This window comes from Elgaria multicarinata, chromosome 1 (genome assembly GCF_023053635.1).
Source record: "Elgaria multicarinata webbii isolate HBS135686 ecotype San Diego chromosome 1, rElgMul1.1.pri, whole genome shotgun sequence".
Classification (NCBI taxonomy): Eukaryota; Metazoa; Chordata; class Lepidosauria; order Squamata; family Anguidae; genus Elgaria; species Elgaria multicarinata.
In genome coordinates, this window is record NC_086171.1 from 46,144,004 (window position 1) to 46,168,951 (window position 24,948).

General features: G+C 43.7%; 1 protein-coding gene across 1 annotated transcript in view; it reads right to left on the reverse strand.

Moving 5' to 3' along the window:
* The window catches only part of CUBN (cubilin), a 222,405-nt gene that overhangs the window by 175,198 nt on the left and 22,259 nt on the right, over positions 1-24,948 (reverse strand). The window contains exons 9-19 of the mRNA XM_063147614.1: positions 24,027-24,158; positions 20,009-20,104; positions 18,227-18,348; positions 17,389-17,575; positions 16,154-16,272; positions 14,482-14,716; positions 13,531-13,712; positions 7,890-8,052; positions 7,416-7,606; positions 2,087-2,243; positions 1,256-1,434 (exon numbers count right to left, since the gene is read on the reverse strand). Of these exons, the coding sequence (XP_063003684.1) occupies positions 1,256-1,434; positions 2,087-2,243; positions 7,416-7,606; positions 7,890-8,052; positions 13,531-13,712; positions 14,482-14,716; positions 16,154-16,272; positions 17,389-17,575; positions 18,227-18,348; positions 20,009-20,104; positions 24,027-24,158 (1,763 nt within the window). The remainder of the gene's footprint in view (positions 1-1,255; positions 1,435-2,086; positions 2,244-7,415; positions 7,607-7,889; positions 8,053-13,530; positions 13,713-14,481; positions 14,717-16,153; positions 16,273-17,388; positions 17,576-18,226; positions 18,349-20,008; positions 20,105-24,026; positions 24,159-24,948) is intronic.

The following is a 24,948-nucleotide window of genomic DNA, read 5'->3' on the forward strand; positions in this document are numbered from 1 at the left end:
TCTGTCAGTTTCTTGGAAAGCCACAATAAGTATTATTGTGAAGCTGGTAACAAGTGTGAACTGGAAAGAGGGACATACTAAATTGAAGGACACTGAATGGCCGTTGAAATGCATTGGTTTATTCCGAATGGCCATAGGAAATCATTGGAGGAGTTTAGGGATCATCTACAAATCAAAATACCTAAAGGAGTTAAAAAAAATTAGTTTTCAAAGAAAACCACGCAGAATCAAAATACAAACTAACAGTGGTTTTACGGAACAATTACTATGACCCCCCCCCCCAACACTATGATTCTAGGGATCATCCCCAAATTCAAGAAGAAATCAGAATGCAATAAAAAGAGGGTAATAACAGTTTTATACACTGCTTTATAAGCACCAGTTATAAAACACTGAAATATGAGAAAGGAATTTTGTCGCAACATGCCAAACGTTATTTAAACGTTTATATATGCCCCGCCACAGCGCCCACAACTTACAACAGGCTGGTTTCAAAATGGCCATAGGAAAACATTGAGCTGTCAGGCAGCCCCAGAAAAAGGGGAGCCCCAAAATTCTCGTGGAGGTTTGAACTGAGACCCTAAGCATCCTAAGCGTTTTTGCTGGAGGCGTGCTCCATTGGAATGGTCCCCACTTTGCGCATGGCCACATTAGGTTCCTTCAGAATGGCCATAGAAAGCACTGGGCTGTGGAACCTAATGTGGCCATGCACAAAGTGGGGAACATCCCAAGGGAGCACGCCTCCAGCAAAATCTCTTAGGATGCTTAGGGTCTCAGTTCAAACCTCCATTAGAATTTTGGGGCTCCCCCTTTTTTTCTGCGGCTGCCTGAACGCCCAGTGCTTTCCTATGGCCATTCTGAAAGAACCTAAAGTGCCTGTGCGCCATGTGGGGGCCATTCCAATGGAGCATGCCTTCAACAGGGACTCTTATGGTGCTTACAGTCTTATTACCAACCTCCCTGAACATTTTGGGGGCTCCCTCTTTTTTGTGGGTCTATTATTTCCTCTCCAGTCTCATCTCCTCCCCACCCAACAGAATGCTTCCTTTCCCCCATCCCTGAGGTTGAGTTTCTGACCTCAGTGAGGCAGTCAGCAGTTTTCTTCATCCCAGCTGCAAGGGGATCGGATCCCCGACTCCCCCTTCCGAGGTCGGAGCACCGTCAGAAGGATTTTACGAGCAATTCTACGGTCCCTGGGTCACTCTAAATGTGCATTTCTAGATTTAATTTGTGATTCATAAAAATGACCCTTTACCTCAATGTAATCCAAGTTACAGGTCGTGATGTTACGGATCCGAAAGTCTGTGAAATTAAGAATCACGATGTGGCTTTCCGGCTGGGAGATGATCCACTCACAGATCTTGCCATGAGACAATGCCCTGGTATAATAGGGAGATCTGATAATGCCATAGCCAGACAAGGCTCCCCCACAGGCTGCCAAAAGAAATGAAGAATTGGTAATTAGTATGAAGAAGCATCCGAGCTTGCTCATGAAATAAGTTCCCTTGAGAACAAAGTGATTTACTGTGGGGGACTGAATCCGCTCCATAAATCTCTTACTACCATTTATGAATTCAACTTTTTAGAATGGGGAGGGGGAGGGAACTGCACAAAAGTTGGGACACCACCAAACAATTGGTGGCAGCAGGGGAAAGGGGCGTGGCCTTGTGGGGAATCCTGGAGGGCCATATGTGGCCCATGGGACTGATGTTCTGCACCCCTGGTGGGGACTGCCTTCCAGCCCAAAGCTTCCATGATGGTGTCTAATTTAAAACTAGTAAAACAAAGAAATGTAAAGGCTGGTTTAGGGCTGCATTCAGGAAGAGATGGAAGCAAATCTTGCCCCCTTGACACTGTAGCCATCGGTGTTTCGGGATGTGATGATTTTTTGCTCTTCTGTCAAATTTTGGGGGACAGACTTTCCTCCCTACCTTGTCGCATAAAGTCAGTGGACACCATTGAGTTCTGTAGTAAAAAGTAAATACAGCCTACACCAGAAATGGATAGTGCAGAGGTAATGGATAATAAATTTCCCCTGTGGGTTTGGAAGTGAGACATCAAGACACAAATGACCAGTTTCCCTTACCAACATCATAAACAGCCCTGAAGCTAGACCTGTGGGCCGAGGTGTCAGATTTGAACTTGATCCAGAGGCTGTTGCTATTGGAAGCGATTGTGGAAAGAGGTGCATCTCCACAGAACTTGCTGATTAAGGGAGACATCTCGGTGTCACCATCCCGGACCTGAGCCACACAGGAAAATGAAATTGTGTAAGATTTGAGCATCAAAGCACAATTGGCTACTTCGGGGGACCATGCCTTCAATTGCCCCAGACTAATACATTTGCGAAGCGGAGGTGAAAGTATTCAAGGACCTCGTCACACAACTGGGGCCTTGGCATGTGCGCTACTGAAGAAGGTGGTTTCTGATCCTCCCATGTAAGCTGCTGTGGTGGGGACCTGGCCCTCCCCTTCTCTTACTTCTACGTGGTGGAGAATGGTGGCTCTGATTTTGGTGGGGCAATGAATCCCCTCCAGGGTTCAGTCAGAACCAGCCACAACTCCAAAGGTGATGTCCAAGGTGCTGACCCCCATGGCCAAAATAGATTCATCACCTTAAGAACATAAGAAGTGCCATGCCGGATCAGACCAAGGGTCCATCTAGTCCAGCACTCTGTTCACACAGTGGCCAACCAGCCATTGGCCAGGGTCCAACAAACAGGACATGGCACAACAGCACCCTCCCACCCATGTTCCCCAGCAACTGGTGCACACAGGCTTACTGCCTCAAATACTGGAGATAGCACCTAACCATCAGGGCTACTAGCCATTGATAGCCTTCATATCCAGGAATTTATCCAACATCCTTTTAAAGCCATCCAAATTGGTGGCCATCACTACATCTTGTGGTAGAGAGTTCCATAATTTAACTATGTGCCATGTGAAGAAGTACTTCCTTTTATTTGTCCTGGATCTCCCACCAATGAGTTTGGACAGCTCTTTTAGGCCCCGTTCAGACAACACTGCTATACATGCTGGTTAAGGGTTTTTGGTTAAGTAGCAGGGTTAGCGGTGTTGTCTGACAAACATTTTCCTTAACCAGGTGCCTCTACTAACCACATTGTGGTTGGCTTTACTAACCCTGTTGTGCAACAGGATTAGCAGCACTAGCTTTGGCTTTAGGTGTCTTACGCGATGCAGCTGTGGTTAAGCAGCCGAAATCATAGAGCTAGCAGTATAGAATGGTCTAAATAGCCTAAATTGTGCGATTGCGAGTTCTCTTAGCACAAGGGCTGATAGGATACTGGGCAGAGCATTCAGAGGACTCAGGCACTCATCTAACTGCTTTGTGGTTAGCATGTGGTTAAGAAAACCAAGAACTGTACAGGGTTAACAGTGTTGTGTGTGAACATACAGCTTGTGATTAGTGCTAACCACAGAGAAGCATAGTTAAGCTAACCACACAGCCCTCACTGGCCTGGTTCAGACAACACGCTAAACCATGCTGCTTAACCACAAAATGGTTAAGTGAATTAACCATTTTGTGGTTAAGCAGCATGGTTTAGTATGTTGTCTGAACCAGGCCAGTGTCATCTTAACAGGCCCTTAGAATTCTAGCTGGTTCTGACTGAAACCCCAGAAGGATTTACAGCCCCACCAAAATTGGAGCCACCAGCCTCCATTGCTTCCATGGCCAGAAGCCACTCAAAAGAACAAGGGTGGGGAACCTTTTTTTTTTTTTGCTCTGAGGGCTGCACTTCCTTGCAGCTAGCCTTCCAGGAGGGAGTGTCTGCCAGTGGTGGGTGGGGCTAATGCAGCTGGAGCCACCCACACATGCTCTCTCAGGCACTCACAAGTCTGATGCTATTATAGCCTTGAGGCCTGGCCTGGCACCTCTCAACAAAGCACTAATATCAGAAATGTGATGTGGAAGGGTCCTAGCAGGATACACCAGCAACACAGAACCTCTCTTGTCACTGGTGCACTTCCTGTGTCTCCATTTCTCCATCCTTCCAAGCTGGCTCTTACAAAATCCATCTCGTTTGTAACTTTTGCAACGATTTTTCCTCTCCCAATGCTGAGAATTTGTTTATAGAACACAAGTGCATGTTATCTGGCAGGGAGGGGAGAATAAAGTTTGCAATATTTAACAGTTCTGCTGCAAACTGTTATCATACATGTAATACATCCTGCTTAAGAGTAGTGGATTTATGCTAAAACCACCTTAATCTCATTCCACAATCGCGATGGATTTCAGATTTATTTTTAAACATGTTGGCAATATACTACTGCATCATCAGGAATTTACCAGCCTAGGCAATGAGGCTTCAGCAGGGATGATCTCTCTGCATGAAATATGCTGTTGTAATTAGAGACGGGTGAAGATATAATATTCAAGCTCACTGAACTTCTCCAAATTCCTCCTCAATGCTTGGTTTGCCTCATTTGAATTCCTGAACGCAAGGATCTATTTATTTTTCCTATCAGGAAACATTTTTACAAGTGCACACTCAAAATGCACACTTTCCCCCTATAGGCTAAAGCATGGAAATGTGGGTGGATGGGGGAAATTGTGCACTGGCACAAGCAAGCAATTTTGAATCCAAATACAAGTTCGGAAAATTCTCCCACAATTGCACTCTTGCTTGTGTTCAGGATTGCAAACAGCTTGCCTGCATGATTTGTGAATAGGAATGAAATTCTTGTACATCCCTAGGTGTCACGGAAAGATGTCTGGCAGGACCTTCGTTTCCGGAGCCCAGGAGCGAACGGCTGCTCCACATGTTGCCCTTTCAATGTTATCACGTTTCTGAAACATCTGCATGCTTTTGTTCCAACTGAGTGTACATGAAATTGCAACACAGAATTGCAATTAGCTATTGGAAAATATCTATAAAAAGTGCGTGCAATGCATGACAGTGAAACTGGCAAATGTAAGCCCTGTAGAAGAGCTGATGTGCACCACACACAGATACAGATACAAACAATATACAGTATAACCCAGCTTCTCCGAACATCGTTCCCTCCAGAGATGTTGGACTACAACTCCTGTTACCCACAGTCCTGGCTGAGGATGATGGGACTTGTACTTCAACTAGTACTGGGAAGAAAGTCACTCAGTTTGCATTGTAATGTGAACCTACCTAATTTTGCCCAACTATGCAAATTCAGTTATCCTTTGAAATTTGCACTTCCATGAATTTACAATGCAGTTTTCCAATTTTTTAAAATGCATATATTAGGGGAAATGACTTTTTAAAAAAAGCTTGCAAAAAAGTGTATATTATGCAAATAATGCATGTATTAGGAGAAACGTGCACAAAAATGCTTATGAATTTTGATGTAAATTTTAAACGAAATTCTCCAAGTCTGAGACAAACCAAAATTCAGGTCAGAACATGAGAAACTGAGAAAAACTAAAACTGACAGCTTCGCCTTTCCCTAACTCCAACACATCTTGAGGGTACCAGATTGCAGAAGACTGAAATAACCCATAATGTGCACTTACTGTATATAAAGTGGCACATAACAATGTGCATATTAGTGAAAATAATATTAAAAATGCATTGTATCAGGAAAACTGCTTACCAAAAAAGTGCATATGAGGAAAAATTGTGTACAAAACTGTATTAGAAGAAATGTTCACATCTATTGTTGAACAATTAATCACTGGCTTGACTCCACTGCGGAATCTCATTTGCTTTCATATTAGATAAATTGTATGGAATCCCTAGTTTCATAGTGTAGTACACCACTTCCAGAGACTCCAGCCTCTGCAACTTTCTCAAATATTAAAACTTCACCCACTGCTGATGAGGCAGCAAGCCGTGAAAGATAACCTACTTATCTGCAGAGCATGTGAGGACTTTGTGGCTTTTTAAGGGATGGAACAGCATTTTTAAAGCTATTTCTTCAAGGTTTCCTCCTACCATTACCTTTTAAAAAAGCAAATTAAATTATTTTTTTCTGGGAGGGGAGGCTTTTAAAATGCATAGTTTGTTGTTATTGCATTATTATTATTATTATTATTATTATTGAATTGCTATTCCCTGCTTGGTGATATTTGTGGATGGATAGATGGTATACAAAGATTATAAATGAATAGATGATAAATGATGTTTTATAGCTTTTCAATGTACTTGAAAGGAAAGGAAGCAACCATTTTCATTTTTTGTAATGATTTTAAGCATGACCAATATTAGCGCTTGTATGGCACTCTATGCTTCCGGTCCTCAGCTGAGTGGATCTGCACGGAGTCAGGGTGGGAAGGAATCGCTGTAGAAAATACAGACACATCGGAGCAAGCCTCGACGTCTTGGAACAGATCCCCACAAACAGAGTAAAGGCTATGCTGAATTGACCTAAACTGATTGTGCCCAACCAAAACGGGTTTGTTGCTGTTGTTGCCATGAATTTCATTGCTGCTTCGCCAGCAATTAGGGAAGGGAATTATGAGCCTAAACAAACAAAAGCTGTCTGTTTTCATTACACACCAGGCTTCCCCCGACTTTAGAAATTAATTACACTTCACTCCAACCAATGTCAAAGGAAAGAAGAAGTGATGTTATTACAGTTACAAACCTTCTGTAGCTAAACTGTAGATGGAACTCTGTTTATGTTAAAGAAAGTCCACCGCAATTGTTTTCGGTTTTAGTCACAAGGCAAGTTTTAAACTAAAAAGAGAGACAAAGGAGTCCCATGAGAATGACCAAGATCCAAAAAGCCTCATGCCATGGATAAATCGCCTGGAGAAACATCTGACTACTGTTCTTTGGACAGCTCACCCAATGGTATAGGGCAGCCTTTCTCAACCTGATGCCTTCCACGTGTCTTGAATTACAACTCCCTTCTCCCCCAGCCCATGATGAATGGGGATGGGGACTGGGCACGATGACTGGGGATTATGGGAGTTATCATCCAGTGTATCTGGGGTTGGTTCTGGGATCTGTCTTCCAAGAGAAGAAGGGCTTTGCCCATGGCAGGTTATTTTAGGAACCCCTCTCCTTCCCTCTATATCACACATTCCATTCAGCAGGATCTCCTGACTTTCTGTGTAGCATTTTAAGGGAGTGGGGGGGTTGGCCTGCCATGGGAAAAAGGAGGTGGGGAAGTCCACTTCCACCTGCCCAATTGATCCAGAACAAATCTAGATCCCACAGTGCTAGGTGAAGAGAGGTTAATCATTTCCTCTGGCGTAATTTTTCTAGGGGACTGATTTACATCAAGAATATGGTGCAGGAGTAACAACTTAACATCTCCCCTCTAGGGCCTCATTGCCATCCAAATCAGGCCAGTCTCTCCCCGTGACTGCTTTTAAAAGAAATGTTAAAAGACAGATCAAGTCACAGATTCAGTGTTTCTGTAGTTTGGCCTACAGCCATCCTTTCAAAAATAACAAAACATTTAAAAAATCACCTCAATGTAGTTCCACGAACAACTGGGATGACTTTCCAGCTCCAGGTGTGTGAAATTGAGATTGATCTTTTCACCAGGTGGCTGTCGGACGATGTAGATGCACTGTCGGTTGTTAAGGTAAGAATTTGGCCAATAGGGAGACATGATAATCCCACTGCTGTCTGTAAAGTTTCCTCCACAATTGGGGTCCGCTACATTAATGGAAATGAAATGGTTACTCGTAAATCAAAGGCTACATACCCATGCGGTTCGTTCCCTAAAGAGCTAGAGGGCCCACCCAAGATCATTTCCTGCCTGAGGCAAAGAGCAAAGTAGTACCCCCTTCCCATCCCACATACACAAGCCAGCGTACACAGGAGGCTGCCACCACTGCCCCAGCATCTGCCACCTGAGGCAATCGCTTCACTGTTCTTAATAGTAGGGCCAGCCCTGGAGAGCTATGATTGTGGACATGATGTGCACAGATCCACTTACCAGGTGCGGTTGTGTATGTGATATGGAAGCCTCTATCGCTACTGAAGGCATTGGAATGAAAGTGGACCCAGCCATATGGACCAGTGGTTTGAAGTGGTGGTGGTAATCCAGTGCTGCAGTATTTTCCAAGGAGGGGATCTTGAGGGAGGAGGCCATCTCGGATCTAAACAAAAGCATAAACTCACATGTGTATTTTGTCACATGCAAGCAACATTTAATTTTTCCCACCTTTTAATTTCTCCCACACCCCCGCTGCAACTAGCAGAATTCCTCTCTATCCAAGCTCCCGTCAGCCAGAGGATGTATAATTTGGAGTTCTCTGCCCGATATTAAAAATAATTCTGGTTATAATAAAGATCATAGCATTTCTGAGCAAATCATTAAAGAGTAGCATGATCACTGTTCATTAAAGTTTTGAAAATGATGTTACTATTGCGCAATTTTCTGTTTAGACAGAAAAAAGACCCCAACAACTCCCATGCTGGCTGGGGCACGGCAGCCTTTTTTCAGTCTAAACATGCATAGGATTGCACCTTTATTGGCTATTTAAAAGTATTTGTGATATTTTTTACTTCTTTTTTTATATCCCTATCAAAAAAAAATGGGTTCTTTTAGTCCTTTATGATTGCATGGCCGGCACCATGTATTACACCTCGTGTAGTAATTTCACATGCTGAAGCTAATCTCGCAGGAAGTTTTCCAGACACAACTGGAGGGGATTTTTCCCCCTGTAGACAGAGATAAGCACTTATTGTTGAAATGCTTTCTAAAACATTTATACTATATCCTGGCCCTTCACAAAGCTTTTCCTATTCGTGGCTGGAGCTCCTAAAGGATTCCACATTTGTAATAAACTATTGTGCTTCCTTATTCTATAAGACAGGTTTCATTTGATATTATTTAGATGACAGAAGAGAAATAATTTGTTTATGGTAAAGAAGGACAGGGCTCCTGTATCTTTAACAGTTGTATTGAAAAGGAAATTTTAGCAGGTGTCATTTGTATATATGGGGAACCTGGTGAAGTTTCCTCTTCATCACAACAGTTAAAGCTGCAAGTGCCCTGCCCTCTTTTAAATCTGGTCACTCTAGTATAGCTCCTGCAGCTTTAACTGTGGTGATGAAGAGGGGATTTCATCAGGTTCTCCATATATACAAATGACACCTGATGAAATTCCCTTTTCTATGCAATGGTTAAAGATACAGGAGCCCTGTCCTCCTTTTCATATGGTCACCCTAGTTTACCGTCATTGCTGGCGGTACGGTTGGTTATCTAAACTTAGGGTCTATTGAGCCAGAAATAAAGACTAATCTTCACTGTGGTATTTGTGTCATGTCTTTGCTTGATAACTTATTTGAAGCATTTGCAGAATCTTAGAATAAATGTATCTGTTACATTTTCCAGTCATGGAATTGCTTCTCTGAAGCCTATGGAAACAAACCATGAAAAAATATCGATAAACATATGGTGTAGTATCCCAAGTTAGTCCTACACAGAGTAGATCTATTGAAATAAATGGGACTTGAGTTAATCATGACTCTCTTAAGTCTCATTCATTTCAATGGATCTACTACATGTAGGCCTAACATTGGATACTACCCATAGATATAAGCTAGAACATGCAGTAGGCCCTCCAATTAATGGAGACTGAAGAGGGATGGGCTAGATGCACTCATCCCTTTCTCCAGTGTAGGCTGGTGGCTCTGATGTAAGTGGGGTGGGGAATCCGCTCTGGGTTTCAGTTAGAGCCAGTCATCACTCTAAAGGAGCTATCAAAGGTGAGCTATCAACTTAAAAGTCTTTTAGCATTTAAGAAAGCTATTAAGACTGATCTCTTCCAGCAGGCCTACCCAGTGGAATTTTAGGATGTTTTTAGGATGTTTTAATAATGTGTACTATGTTTTTAATCAATTTTATGTATTTATACTTATTGTTGTTTTCTGCCTCGATCCAAACGGAGAGGCGTGTAAGAAACAATTTTTGTATTATTATTATTATTATTATTATTATTATTATTATTATTAGCAGCAGCAGCAGCAGCAGCAGCAGCACTTTGGATAGCTCCTTTAGAGTGCTGACTGGCTCTGACTGAAACCCAGGAAGGACTCATCACCTCCTGACATCGGGACCAGCAGCCTTCGTGGTCATTTGAACAGGGTTTTGAACACAATGTCTTTCTTTTTGAGCCTGTCTTCTGTAACTCTCTGGATCTAATGCACAGAAACATGGAGAGAAAACTAACTTATTTATATGTGAACTACAGTAAATTCCCATGGAATATCCAGGGAGGGAATGACTTGTATGAGTAATTCTGACAGGAAATGTAATTTATGAACAGATATAAGTAGAGGAAAGGCAGGGAATGAGCAACTTCCCAAAGCTTTGCAAGATAAATATGTTTTTGTTGAGATGATTCATCATGGTTGGAATTGGGCTGGCTGCTTTATTTGGAAAATGACAGAGTGGGAGCAGGGGAGAGAACGTTGGGATTTTAAATCAGTTGATATTTGCTACAATTTTCGGGTGGGGTGGGGTTGGCTCATCTACACCAAGCAGGATATTCCACTATGAAAGCGGTATACAAAAGGTAGAAGCCACACTACTGCTTTATAGCAATGTTGAAGTGCACTGACAACTGTTGGGGCCCATTGACACATACCATTTACCGTATTTCTTCGATTCTAAGACGCACTTTTTCCCCTAAATAAACAGCTCTAAAAATGGAGTGCGTCTTAGGATCGATGGTGTCTTAGAATCGAAGCAATATGGTAAGAGGAAAAGAGGAAGCTCCTGCAGCAGCCTTGAGCCATGCGAGCGAGGAGGAGCTGGGAGGGTAAGCGCCTGGTTTTTTGTTAGTCAAATTTATTCGTAAGTCCCATTGATTTCCATGGGACTTACTCGCGTGTCGTCGTCCCCTGGTGCACGGACAAGTAAAGAGCGGGACTGGAGAGTTAAGCGTTTTAGCTCCTTAATTGTGTCTTCTCCTCTCTCTCCCCGCCCAAAAATATTGTTTACTCTTTGTTTCAACGCCCCCCACTTCTTCCCGCGCAAACAGCGGTTTCTTCTCTCACAGAGGGAAAAAAGAAAAGGACACAACCATTAGAATAAAGCGCGGGGGGGGGGAGGTTGGGTGGGCGGTGAGGGAAGTATTTCTTCGATTCTAAGATGCCCTTTTTCCCCAAATAAACATCTCTAAAAATGGGGTGCGTCTTAGAATCGAAAAAATATGGTACCACTTTCATAGTGTTATATCTTGCTTGGTGTAAATGTGTCAGTGGGCTCCAACAGTTGTCAGTGCACTTCAGTACCACTATAAAGCAGTAGTGTAGATCCTGCCTTTTATATACCACTTCCATGCCACTTTCATAGTGGAATATCCTACCTGGTATAGATGAACCCAGGGTGTATATTTTGAGAGATTTCTCCTGACTGCCCCCACCCCCCACGGATTATTCCAAAATCCATATTGGCCTAAAAAAGGTGTTAAACTAACAAAACAAAACAAAATCTGCAAGCTGTCATCAGGCAAGATGTTATAAAAAAGCGGAGGTGGGGAGGAGAGATAGAATACGGAGTTGATGGTGAAGTTGCCTTGGCTGCATGTTCAGAGTGCCAAGATGAAATGGGAAGCAGCAGGCATTCATTTTAGACCCTGCAGGTCATGTGATGGTTACAGGAAGGAGCTGATGCTGATGCCCCTAGGGCTGATGGGATGAAGAAAAGGAAAAATGTTTGCTCAGGAACTGCACACGCAAATAGGTAGCTATATGAAGAGCTGCAAAAGGTGGCTGGGTGTTTGAAACTACTACATACTTAACTAAGGAACAATCCCACGCATGTCTAAACAGAAAAAAAAAGGGGGCCCAACAACTCCAACAGCCAGTATTGCTGTCTGGAGCATGGTGGGAGTTGTAGGACTTTTTTCTTTCTAAACATGCATAGGATTGCTATATTTCTATCCCGCCCAATAGCCAAAGCTTTCTGGGCTGTTTGCAGCAATTAAAACCGTAAAATACAGCACAATGAAACATAATATAAACCTTTTTAAAAAAAATTAAACTACAGTATAAAGCCAAATTAAAAACAACAGCAGCAGTGTAAAGAATTAGATATGGGTGGGCGAACTCATGCACGCCAGGCTTGGGGGGGCGCTCGCCCCATTGCGACTGCTGTCTGCCCCCACTTACCAGGCCACCCGAGTCTCTTTTGAGGCTTGGCTTGGCCCAGTGAGCACACAGCAGCTGCCTGCCTGTGCAATGAAATCGTGCACTTCCCCCTTCTTTTGTCAGTGGCGGTTGCCAATGATGCAAAAGTGGGGAGTGTGCAATTTCTGGAGTCTCCGTAAACTGTGTATCCCTCCCCCTCGCACCAATGGCAGCCTTAAAATTTAACATTTTGATGTTCACTTAGCAAAGTACCATAAAACAATGAGGTCAGAAGGGCCATCAGATAAGTGACCGAGAGGCCCCATCCCAAACTGTAAATATGTAAGAAAAACAGGCTCACAAGACAGGATAATATATATGTTTGTGTCAAAAACATACCTGTAACATGTCAAAGAAAGCTAAAATGTTTGGATAAGTATGTGGTTGTCCACATCAATGTCGATAAAAGCTTCAAAATTCAATAATCTTATTTAGACATATGAAGATTTGAAGTAGAAAGGTTATCTTTAGAATTCTTAGATAAGAAATGTAAATAGTAGTAAAAAAATAGTTTGGACATATTTTATAGCATCCAGAAAGTATATAAAAGAGATTCAAAATATGCAACAGGGCTATCTATCCTTTACAATCAGCTTTCCTTAAGGTATTTATTTATTTATTTACAATATTTATATACCGCTCAATATGTAAAACTGATTCCAGAGTAGTGAACATAGGTATAAACAGAAAAAGAAAGAAGATTGAAAAAGCAAATTAAAATTGTTCAGTTTAAAACAAAAGAACCAGAAAACCCAGTGGCTAGTCAGTTGAGGAAGCCTTCTTGAAACAGAGTTGTTTTCAGGAGGCGACGGAAGCAGCCTAGCATTGGTGTCTGCCTGACCTCCAGGGGCAGAGAGTGCCACAGAAAAGGGGCCACTACTCTAAAGGCTCTTCTCCTGGTGGATTCCAATCAGGCTACAAGTCCATGCGGAACCACCAGGAGCATGCCCTCCAACGACTTTAGTAATTAGATAGGAATGTAAGGGAGAAGGTGCTCTCTCAGGTATCCTGGTCCCAAGTTGTTTAGGGCTTTGTATACCCTTAAACCTTACCAGGCAGCCACAGCAATTCCTTCAGCAAAGGTGTTGCCTGTAGAATCAACTTGGTAAGCTTGATATTATATCCCGCCCTGAGATCCTAATGATATAGGGCGGGATACAAATGTTTAAAATACTGTAAATAAATATTGATTATCATTGGGAACTAGCAAATGTATTTGACTCTGCTTAGAAGCCTTGTTTAAGAATGATGTTGGATGTTTCATGTGTTGGAATTTATGCATGCATAAGCTCTTGTACTTAGTGCTGCTATGCTAATACTTTGTTGTAAAATGGCTAATGTTGAAGTATTTTCATCTTCTCCATGTAATGTGTTATACAAATCTTATGTGTCATACAAATCTTTAATCGGTCATTATCACTTCTAGTATAGTTTACCTCCAGATAGTCCTCGCTGCAGTTATCATGGTGTTCAAGGCTCAGTGTGCCAAATGCAAAAGTGATGACAAGGCCAGGATTGGTTGAAAGGATCCAATAACAATCCCTGTTGGGAGGGTAGTTACCAGGGTAGCCAGGTGAGTTAATGGAGCCATAAGTATCAGTCAGTTCACCACCACACTCTAGAAAGCGAAAGAGAGAGAGAGAGAGAGAGAGAGAGAGAGAGAGATGTACTTAGCTGATTTATACTTTTCAGGTCATGTGCCCTGAAAACAATATTCCTTAAGGTTCCTTGCAACCTGGGGCACTGTTGGGACTATCAACGACAGCAATGTCCCCAGAACAATAATCCCTGGACTATGAAATATTTCAGGGCCTCTGAAATCCTTTGTATGCACTCAAGTACCCTGGAAAATGACATGTTCCAGGGTCCCTGACACCTGGAATTATGCCATCTCAATATTTTAGACCCCAGAATGGAATGGAGGGTTCACACTGAGAGGGGCCTTGGCTGCTTCCACAGACAGGTAAAGCTTGGGTGAAGGAACGGGAGTGGTTATTCCTGCATGCTGGAGGTTCCTCATTCCAGTGCTATAGGTATCAAATGAAAGACATATTTGTCACAAATGAAAAAGATCACATAGGTTTCATGCAATTTCCTACTCAGAAATGTGTTCTGAATAGGAAAGATGTGAAGCTTCCCTAATATAGTGGAATTAGAAGCTACAGTTTGTGCTTGGAATTAGTAAACTGTTCAGCTATGAATGAAGTTTATCCTCAGGAAAATGCTGTTTTTAGAGAAATATTCTCCAAAAATGTAGCTCACTGACTTCAGCTCTGCTTCACTCTCTGGTCCATTTTTTCCCCTTCAGCTCTTGATCTTTTCAAATGGAGCCACAAACTCGGTGACTTTTATGAAGCAAAGTCCTGCTCTTTTCATCGTAGTCTTACCGGGCTGCTGAGACTCCCAATGAACTGTAAACCTCCCTGCATTAGCCAGGCGATCAGAGTGGAATGAGAAATACAAAGAGTTGTGACTGCTGAAAAGCTCTGCTGGGGGAGAGGATCCACAGTACTTTCCAAGCATGTTGGCTGATGTTGACTCTCCATCATGAATCTGGAGAAAATTAAACCTGCAGCTGATACTTTCCTGCAGTTGGAAGACTGGAAAAGTGATACGCAGAATCTGAACGGGAGAGAAGAGAGATCCATTTAATTGGCTTGTTTTTCTAGCTGAGGGATGAGAGGGTCTCAGCTGCTAAATATGATTAGATATTGTTTATACAGTTACACCGTGCAGATTAGATAACGCACCTGGCCACACAATCGTATATTTGCCAGAAAATGTGGACATGGTCTATAATTTCCTGAGAAACCCCAGAGCAGGCAGAGGGATTAGCTAATGCTAAAGGTCAAGGGAAGGGGAAAGAGATAAAGCGACACTTCTAGACAGACACAAAAGTTGAGCAAAGGGATCTAATCCCAGACACTCCTAATTATTTCAGTAACCTGATAGCAATTCAGGATTTTGTATTATCCCATTTCAATATCCTCAAGAAGGATGTGACAATATAACACAGAAGTCTTGTGAAATACTTTACTACCTAGACCATCCAGCTGTTAGAGTAGGCGTGGGCAATTTGTGGTCCTCCAGATGTTTTGACCAACAACTTACTTCAGCCCTAGCCAGCATAGCCAATGGTGAGGGATCTTTTGTATTTTCTTCTCAGTAAGGAGACTCAGAAACAAGGTTTAGATGTAAACAGAACTTCACTTTATTTCTAACCCCTTTTATATCTGTCTTTCCCTCCCTCCTCCCTTCCTCCTTTCTCCCAATTGCTTGCTCTCTCTCTCTCTCTCTCTCTCTCTCTCTCTCTCTCTCTCTCTCTCTCTCTCTCTCCTACCTCCTCTTGGGGCCCTCTAGGGACAGACCTCTTCACAACACAAGACAAGGAACTGCATACAACTATTAGAACACTACTACAGGATTATGGCAGTTGTAGGTCAAAACATCTGGAGTGCCTCCAGTTGCCCAAACCTGGTTTATCATTATGGTGCAAAGCAACTAAAAAGTGAGTTGAGTTGCAGCACTGCAAACAGACTATGTGGAGAAACCAGGGCCACAGCTAGACCTAAGGTTTATCCTGGGATCATCCAGGGTTCGCCCCTGCCTGAGCACTGGATCCCCTGTGTGTCACCTAGATGAACAGGTTTGACCCCTGGACGATCCAGGGATAAACCTTAGGTCTAGCTATGGCCCAGGTCATCATCTGACTACTTCATTGCATACCCAAAAGGGGAAAGAATTCAAGTTCCATTTGGTCAATTCGCATCTCGACTTCTCATAATACAAGTTGGTTCTTTCTCCTGGTCCAGGCTTAATTATCAGCCCAGTCAACCCACATTTTGAAGTAGTAAGTAGAATGGATTGATCCACAACAGTTTTAGATGCTAACAAAAAACGAACGTGTGATGTGAATGTGAACTGTTTTCCCATTAATCTTAATTATGGCTATTCCCAAAATTCTGTCTGTGCCCCCTTCTCCCCATAAACCCACTCCTTAAATTTCCCAAAAGATTTCTGCTGTTATTTCCTTTCATTCTCAGGCTGACCGGTTCTTACCTTGTCATAATTTGTCCGGATAACCCAATTACAGCTGACCTGTTGATCGTATTGCTCAGTGTCCAGACTGTTAGGGTAGTTGAATGAGCCTGAGAGGTCCTGAAGTGATCCTCCACAAGCTACAAGTGTGGAAAAGAGTGGAAATGTTCATTCCCACAGTTCCTTGGTGGTCATGTAAAACCTGAAACATGATACTTATAATTTGATTGACTAAAGTGAAGTTGAACAGCTGTAGGGAACAGATATTTATGTGAAAGGGTTTCCAAAGAGAGAGTAATCATAGAATCATGGAATCATAGAATAGTAGAGTTGGGAGGGGCCTATGAGGTTATCGAGTGCAACCCCCTGCTCAATGCAGGAATCCACATTAAAGTATAACTGAAAGATGTCTGTCCAGCTGCCTTTGAAGGCCTCTAGTGTGGGAGAGCCCACAACCTCCCTAGGTCATTGGTTCCATTGTTGTACTGCTCTAAGGGTCAGGAAGTTTTTCCTGATGTCCAGCCGGAATCTGGCTTCCTGTAACTTGTGCCCAGTACTCCGTGTCCTACATTCTGGGATGATTGAGAAGAGATTCTGGCCCTCCTCTATGTGACAACCTTTCAAGTATTTGAAGAGTGCTATGATGTCTTCCCTCAGTCTTCTCTTCAAGGCTAAACATGCCCAGTTCTTTGAGGCTTTCCTCATAGGGCTTTGTTTCCCGGCCTCTGATTACTTTTGTTCCCCTCCTCTGGACCCTGTCCAGCTTGTCTGCATCCTTCTTGAAGTGTGGTGCCCAGAACTAGATGCAATAGTCAAGATGAAGCCTAACCAGTGCCAAATAGAGGAAAACCAGTACCTCGTGCGATTTAATGCAGCCCAAAATAGCATTTGCTTTTTTTGCAGCCACATCACATTGTTGGCTCATAATCAGCTTCTGATCTCGGCTCTTCATTGCATACTCTGCTAACATTATGAGATTCCAAACCTGAGGCTGGAGCCCGTAAGAAATGACACAGTAGTTAGGCAACCATAGGTATCGAAAGCAGTGGGATTCTGCTGCCCGTTGCATTATGTGAGCCCCGCTGAGTTGATAGCTGCAATGCCACTCTCTAGCCACTTGGGGTGGCAGCACTGTAGTGCATCGGAGAACAGGCCAACAGCTTCCTCCTCCAACACACTGGTGTGGACACACTTACATCCTGCCTCTCACGCCTCCAGTGTGGAGTTCTTGTTGTTACAATCTGCCATTCATTTACCTTGTTGGGGCGTCTGGCACTGGGGTCCAGTCCAACTATTTGTGCATTCGCAAGAGTAGCCATTCACCCCATCATTGCAGCTTCCCCCATGCTGACAAGGATTGCTGGAACACTCGTCAATGTTTTCTGTACAGGTGGCCCCAGTCCAGCCGGGATTGCACACACAGTTGTAGCCAGAGGCTGTAGCCTGTGCACATCAACCCAAGCAAAACAGAAACTCAGCAAACCCGAATCAACTACTGACATCGCCTAGCCTGTGATGACTTCTAGGTGATTTAGCCTGCGCTGAGCTACTCATGTGCATAGGCTGCCATGGGTTAAATTCAGCCCAGATTTCATTTTTGGCTCATCACTGCAAACTAATCTGAAAAAGGCTGAAGCCCAACAATTATTAGAAATGGAATCTGGTCATAATCACAGCCTTCATCATCAACCTTCATATAAATAGTCATATGTTCTATTTATTTCAGATTATCTTTTCTAACCAGCGATTGGGATGAAAGAGATTAAATTCTGTCCTGGATCAACATTTGTTAGGTCCTGATATTATAGAGGCTGCTGAGGGTCCCGCCAACACTCCTTACACAAATATCAGACAACTACAGTCCCATGCATTCTTACCTGGAAGTAAGCCCCGCTGAACACAATGGGACTTTTGTCTGAGTAAACATGCCTAGGATTGCTCTCTAAAAGTAATAATTCATACCCATTCTTCTTAAAGTCAACAGATAAGATTATATGGTTTTAGAAGATATGAGCCAAGACATAATTTGATCCTATCAAGGTTGAACATTTTAATAACAAACATTAAAAACAAAAAACATCATCAGGCACTTACAAGACACTGTCCATTTACACAGGGGTTTTGCGTTTGGCAGATATTGCTTAGCGCAACACATCCATTTGAGCCATAGCCGTTCCCAGTGTATCCAGCTGGGCAGACACAACTAGGAATCGGGCCTGTAAAAGAGGAGTCAAAATAATCAAGGTGATGAATTGCATCAGAATTTGCAATTCATGATTTGGAACACTCTTGTTCAGAAGGGTGCTCCATAGCGGCACAAATTTTCATTATTTGGAAGCCCCCAGATGCAGAATGGTGTCCATGACAGGGAGAGGAAAAAGACGTCAGTGGGCTGAGCAGAGAAAGCAGGGCTGGTCCTACCATTAGCTAGAGTGAAGGGGGTCTACACCAGCCATTCATTGCAGGATTGTATCACAGTCATCACTAACAGGCCACATGACGTTCACCTGCTCCCGTGGTGATCTCGGCTTCACCTCTCACTTTTACCAGAATATCCCTGACTGCTTTTTTCCAGCTCTCTTGCTTCCATTGCGAAGAATGTTTCCAGCCACCACCCCACCACCCTTTGTGAGGTTGTTGCTGTTCGTCAGGCTCAGCGAACAGCCAATTAGCTGTGAGGGGCGTGTGCATGGGTATCGACGTGTTTTACCACCAAGTGTTTTTTTTTTTAAAAAAAAAATACAAACATATCTGCGCAGGAACACATATTCGATGGAGTTCGTGTCCCCCCACGTGTTGTTGCATGGCTGCATTCTTGAGCATCCCTCAAGAGTATTTTTTTAAAAAAATCCTGGTTCACCTGATACACTAAGCCATAATGTGTTGCTCAAAATGCGTAAGTACCATGGCTTAGCATGTCATCTATACAGGATCAATGGAATATTGATATATATTTTTATCTACTACATTTATATCCCATCTTACTTCCTTGGAGATCAAGGTGGCATGGATGGTTCAGGGGGTTGGACTCGATGGCCTTATAGGCCCCTGCCAACTCTACTATTCTATGATTCTTCCCCCCACTCACATGTTATATTCACAACAACCCTGTGAGGCAGGTTAGGCAGAGAGAAAGTGAACAGCCCAAGGTTACCCAATGAGCTTCATAGTCGGGTGTGGATTGTACCATAGTCCTAGGCCTAATCTAAACCAAGCAGGATATTGCACTATGAAAGTGGTATATAAAAGGCCGGAGCCACACTACTGCTTTATAGTGGGATCGAAGTGCACTGACAACTGCTGGGGCCCACTGAAACATACCATATACCACTTTCATACCGCTATATCCTGCTTGATGTGGCTCCTGCTTCTATATACCGCTTTCATACTGCTTTCACAGTGCAATATCCTGCTTGGTGTAGATTAGGCCCTAGTCCAACGTTCTAACCATTCAATCACACTGACAAGGGCTCACTGGGACCAGCTCTGCAGGGCCGGCCCTACCATTAGCCAGAGTGAGGTGGCCTCATCAGACGGCAGTTGCTGAGGGCAGGGAGCAGCAGCAAGATGTTGGAGGACACAGCTGTGTGTGTGCCACATGGCCAGCCCTGTGGCACCCTAAGCTAGCCTGCTGCTCTCAGGTATAGTGGAAAAAGCTGCCTCAACAGCAGTGTTAACATAAAATTCTGCTGCCCGTTTTGTCAACTTCAGTGCATGGAAAGGGATGGGGGTGCTATCTTGCCTTTTGCCTCAGCTAGCAAAATGTCTTGGGCATGCCTTCCTTGCAGTCCCCACTCAAAGCAAATTTCTAATTACGATGAATTATGCTGATGAATTATTATTATTATTATTCATTAATATTATGAACGGTATTACCTGATGTACTGATGCATGCAGCAAGCGAATGGCAACCTCCGTTGTTTACTAAGCAAATATTAACCTGAGTGCACACTTTTCCATCGCCTTCATAGCCTGGTTTAAATAAAACAGTTTTGTTACCAAGCCGTGGTGTCATATGATATCTTCATCCTTGCTGGTACTGCCATGCAGTTCAAAGAAGAGGACAGAGAGCAGTGTTGAGGGAAGCTCTCCCTTTGCCAGAGGCAAATGCCTTTTCAGCTTTATCACCCTAGGAAGCCTGGCTTTGCTCTCCCTGACATCAGCACAAACACTCTCTATTAATCGAGTGTATAAATCAGCAAGAAGTTTGGTGATCAGAATCAAGTCTTATGACCTTGACTGTATCAACTGTTGCACTTTGTTCTTCCCTGGATCTCTGCCACATGGCAAGTTCCTGTGACAGCCCGAGATGTGGTACAGCTCTCAAAGTTGATACAAACAGCTGTACCTTGGCATCTATATGGGTCAAGGTCACAAGCCTGGTTGGTAAGGAGGAACCGAGAAAGGCAGCAACGGGTTAAGCAATGCATAGTTCATAGCACTGCACAAATCTAGGGTTAAAAGGGAGCTTTAAGAGCAGCCTAGACAAATCTTTGTTAGATCCTCTGGCTATGCTCTATAATATCATCCAAAGTACAATACGTGCTACAGACAAACATGCTGTGCCTTAATATCATTTTCTGAGCCATGCACAAACATTGCCAAAGTGTTTCATCAGCATTTGTTGGATAGCTATTATGTAACCGAACCTAAGAAGAGCTGTGCCGGCAGGGCCGGGCAAAGCTGGTAATAGGAACGGGCCAGATAGGAAATGTAGGCCCCATTTCAAACTGTTCATGAAGTATTTTGTAATCAGTTCTAAATACATATGAACTAGAACGTTTTATAAAAAAGGTAATGGCAAGCACTTTTATTCAAGATGTATATAAGTCATCACTTCTTCACATTCAGAAATGCTTTATGTGCTTTTCTTTGGGCAAATTCATCATCAACAACAGAAAAATCAATCAACTTTGCCCAGGGGGACTCGGAGTAGGCCCCCTCAAAATCATAGGCCCATGTGAACTGGCCCCACTGCCCCCCCCCTCTGCCCAGCCCTGCATGCTGGATAAGATCAAGGCTCTATTAAGTCTAGCATTCCGTTCATACAGTGGCCATACAGTGGAAACTCACAAGCAGAACATGAGTGCAACAGCACCTTCCTGCCCCTGTTCCCCAGCAACTGGTGGTGTACATAGGCACACTGCCTCTGATAATGGACTAGCAGCCACCAATAGTTCCATCCTAAATGAATTTCTCCACTTGTCCTTTAAAGCTGACCAAATTGGTGGCCACCCCTATATCTTGTGGAAGTGAATTCCATAGTAACTATGCACTAGAGCTGTGCACAGACCCCCCGCTCCGCTCTGCACCCGATTCGCAAATTCTGGATCGGGCCCGCTCTGCCCCCCGTCGATCCGCCTACAGGCCGCTCGCTGCAGAGCTCCGAATCAGAGCTCTGCAGTGCCACCAGCGGCGCCAGGTAAGCCCCCCTCCCTCCTCCCCCTTACCTGCATCTGTCGCAGTCCAGCAGCTGCTTCAACTGAGCCCGAGGACTCAAACAGGAAGACCAGACAGCAGCTGCGGCCTGGTCTTCCGGTTTGAACCTCAGCCTCAGTTGAAGCCGCTGCTGGAATACGACAGACTCAGGTAAGACATTTCCCCCCTGCCCCCTTACCTGGCTCTGTCACCGCAGAGACTGCGGTGGCGGCGCCAGGTTGCGGCCTGATCTTCCAGTCTGAGCCTCAGCCTCAGGTGAAGCCACTGCCGGAATACGACGGACTCAGATAAGACCCTGTCCCCTTATCTGGCTCTGCCGCCGTCAACACATGGACTGCGGTGGCAGCGCCAGGTAAGGCCACTTCCCTCCTCCCCCCTTACCTGCATCCGTCGCATTCCGGCAGCGGCTTCACCTGAAGCCGAGGCTCAAAGTGGAAAGGCAGGCTGTGGTTGCAGCCTGGTTGACGCCTCAGTTGGAGCCGCTGCCGGACTGCGACAGAGGCAGGTAAGCCCCCCTCCCTCTGCCCCCTTACCTGGCTCTGCCGCCGTCGCCACACAGATTGCAGCAGCACCAGGTAAGTCCCCACTTACCTTTTTTTCGAAGCTCCGGATCAAGGCGAAGGATCCACTTGGTCTCGATCCTCCTCACCCCAATCTGCAGTCCCCCTGACCCGCTTCATCTCCGCCTTTGTCGGAGGTGAATCAGGCTGCCTCGCTATTGCTTCTACGCTCTGATGCGAAGCAGAGCACAGCCCTACTATGCGCTGTATGAAGAAGGGCTTCCTTTTATCTGTCTGGAATCTTGCACCAATCAGCTTCATGGGATGATCCCAGGTTTAGGGTGACCATATGAAAAGGAGGACAGGGCTCCTGTATCTTTAACAATTGAATAGAAAAGGGGCAGGGCTCCTGCAGCTTTAACTGTTGTGGTGAAGAGGGAATTTCACCAAGTGCTGCACACATACAAATGACACCCTTTGAAATTTCCTTTTCGATACAACTGTTAAAAATACAGGAGCCCTGTCCTCCTCTCTATATGGTCACCCTACCCAGGTTCAAATATTATGAGAGAGGCAAAAAAGGGTCTCCCACACAATGCATAATTTTGTAGCAGCACAGTCAATGCCCATTTTCACAGGCATAAGCACCACTAAATGCAAATGAAATTACTCCCATGTCTGCTGAAGTTCAGAGACTGATTCCAGAGATCCTGCTCACATCCCCACCATTAAGATCTAATGGGTTGGTGGATTTGAGAGGCAGGGCCTTTTCAGTGGTGGCTCCATTCCTCTGGAATTTTCTCCCACAGGATGTGCAGTTAGCTCTCTCATTGGAGAGTTTTAAACAGGTTTGGAAGACCAACCCTATTCCACTCTGCTTTTAATGAAATCAGTTATCTGAAAAGTTTCTAAACTGTTGTTTTTATGTAAGGTATTATATTGTATGATTTTAGTTTTCTCTTTTATGTGTTGAATTGCTTTTCATTTTAATTGTGAACAACTTTGCAAGGCTCCTGCCCTTAAAAAGTGGTATAGAAATACCCAGATTTATTTATTGTATTTAGATACCACACTTCCTCACAAAGAGCCCAGGGAGGCGAACAATTTCATAAACACAATATGTTATTGAGGAAGGGAGAAAACATGCAGAATTTGCCATATAATCTGACTTGGGAGAAAATTCCTTCCCATTCTCAAATATAGTAGTCAGTTAGTTATATCTGAGCTCTACAAACTGCCCTGAACCCTATCAGAATTTGCCTGATTTTACATCATCAATATTTAAACCTCACTTCAAAATAAAGGACAGTGTTACAACCAGATTTAGAAAATTATTGCACCTTTCATTTTGTGATACTTCAGCCTTGTATTTAATAATTCACCTGGTCGCCATAGGCAACTAGGAACTGCATACAGGTGAGCACACAGTATTCCATGCATTTGAATGGGTGAGCTGGTGGAGGAGGGACAGATTGCTCCATCCCTGCTCTGCATGTCCACTTGACTTCCATGGGAAAGTCTCTTCCTCCGCAACCAGCATGGAAATGCAGCAGACTGGTGGAAGGGGGATGGATCACTCAAACTCGTCTCGTCTGATTGGTGGAAGGCATTCCTTTTTAACCAACCTGCTAAGAGTTAGTAGCCTGCATTGCCACACTGGCCATGGAGGAAGGGGCTTTCCCTCCTCCATAGCCAACATGGAAACACAAGCTACTTCCCTTTGACCAGGCCAGTAATATGCTTTGTACATTAGTAACTTTTGTGGGCTTATTAATAAGAGTGTTTTATATCTAGTGTCATCAGTCTACATGGTGCTTTAGAATGAACAGGTTTTACCTATTTGCCAAAGAACATTTGCTGTTTTTTTCAGTAGGTATAGAATCAGACTCTACCAAAGTAAAAAAATATAAGCTATAACTGATCCATCAATATGGAGACACCCCCCCATTGTTTACCTGGTGGACAATGGCTGCAATAGAAGGATCCCAATGTGTTGATACACGGAACCATTGGTGCAGTGGAACAACCTCCGTTAGCTGACTCGCACTCGTTAATATCCTGGCAGTTGTAGCCATTTCCTTCCCAACCTGTGGAAATGGAAAGAGTTTTGGGGTTTGTTTTGTTTTAAACGAAAGGAGTGTGACCTGTAAGACACCTTCTTCTATCCGCAGAAAAAGGTCACTTATTGAAGCATCTACACCAGAAATGCAATTTGTAACTTAGCTGGAGAAAGCATAAATTACCCAGGGGGAAGCAGGAGAGTGGCACCACCTGCCTGCCGTTTCTCCCAGTTCTGAGGCTCCGCATTACGCCAAGGCGGACTCTGATTCAGACTGGTCACTGGTCACCCCATGTTCAGGATGAGCCCTTGGCAGCCCCTTCTATCCCATCATCGAACTCTGAGGGTGAGTCCCCTGCAGCTTCTCTTGGCCCTCAGCCACGTGAGAGCATGAGACTGCAGAAACAGACACTGGCCCTTTAACAACTACAGTCAGTATCCAGCAAGGGTGGAGCCATGAAAATACTAGGGTACCCAAATGCATATTATTATTATTATTATTATTATTATTATTATTATTATTATTATTATTTGCATTTTATTATTATTATCATTTATTGCTCCCTGGGCGGTTCACAAAAACTAAAACAATTCAAAGTATAAAACAAATAGTATAAAAACATGATATAAAATACACATTAAAATGGATTAAAGCATATCATACATGATTAAAACATCTTTAAAACATCCTGAAAACATCCTGAAAACATTCTAAAATTTCACTGGATAGGCCTGCCGGAATAGATCAGTCTTTATTGCTTTTTTAAATTCTAAAAGACTGTCAAGTTGACGAATCTCCTCCGGCAGGCCATTCCACA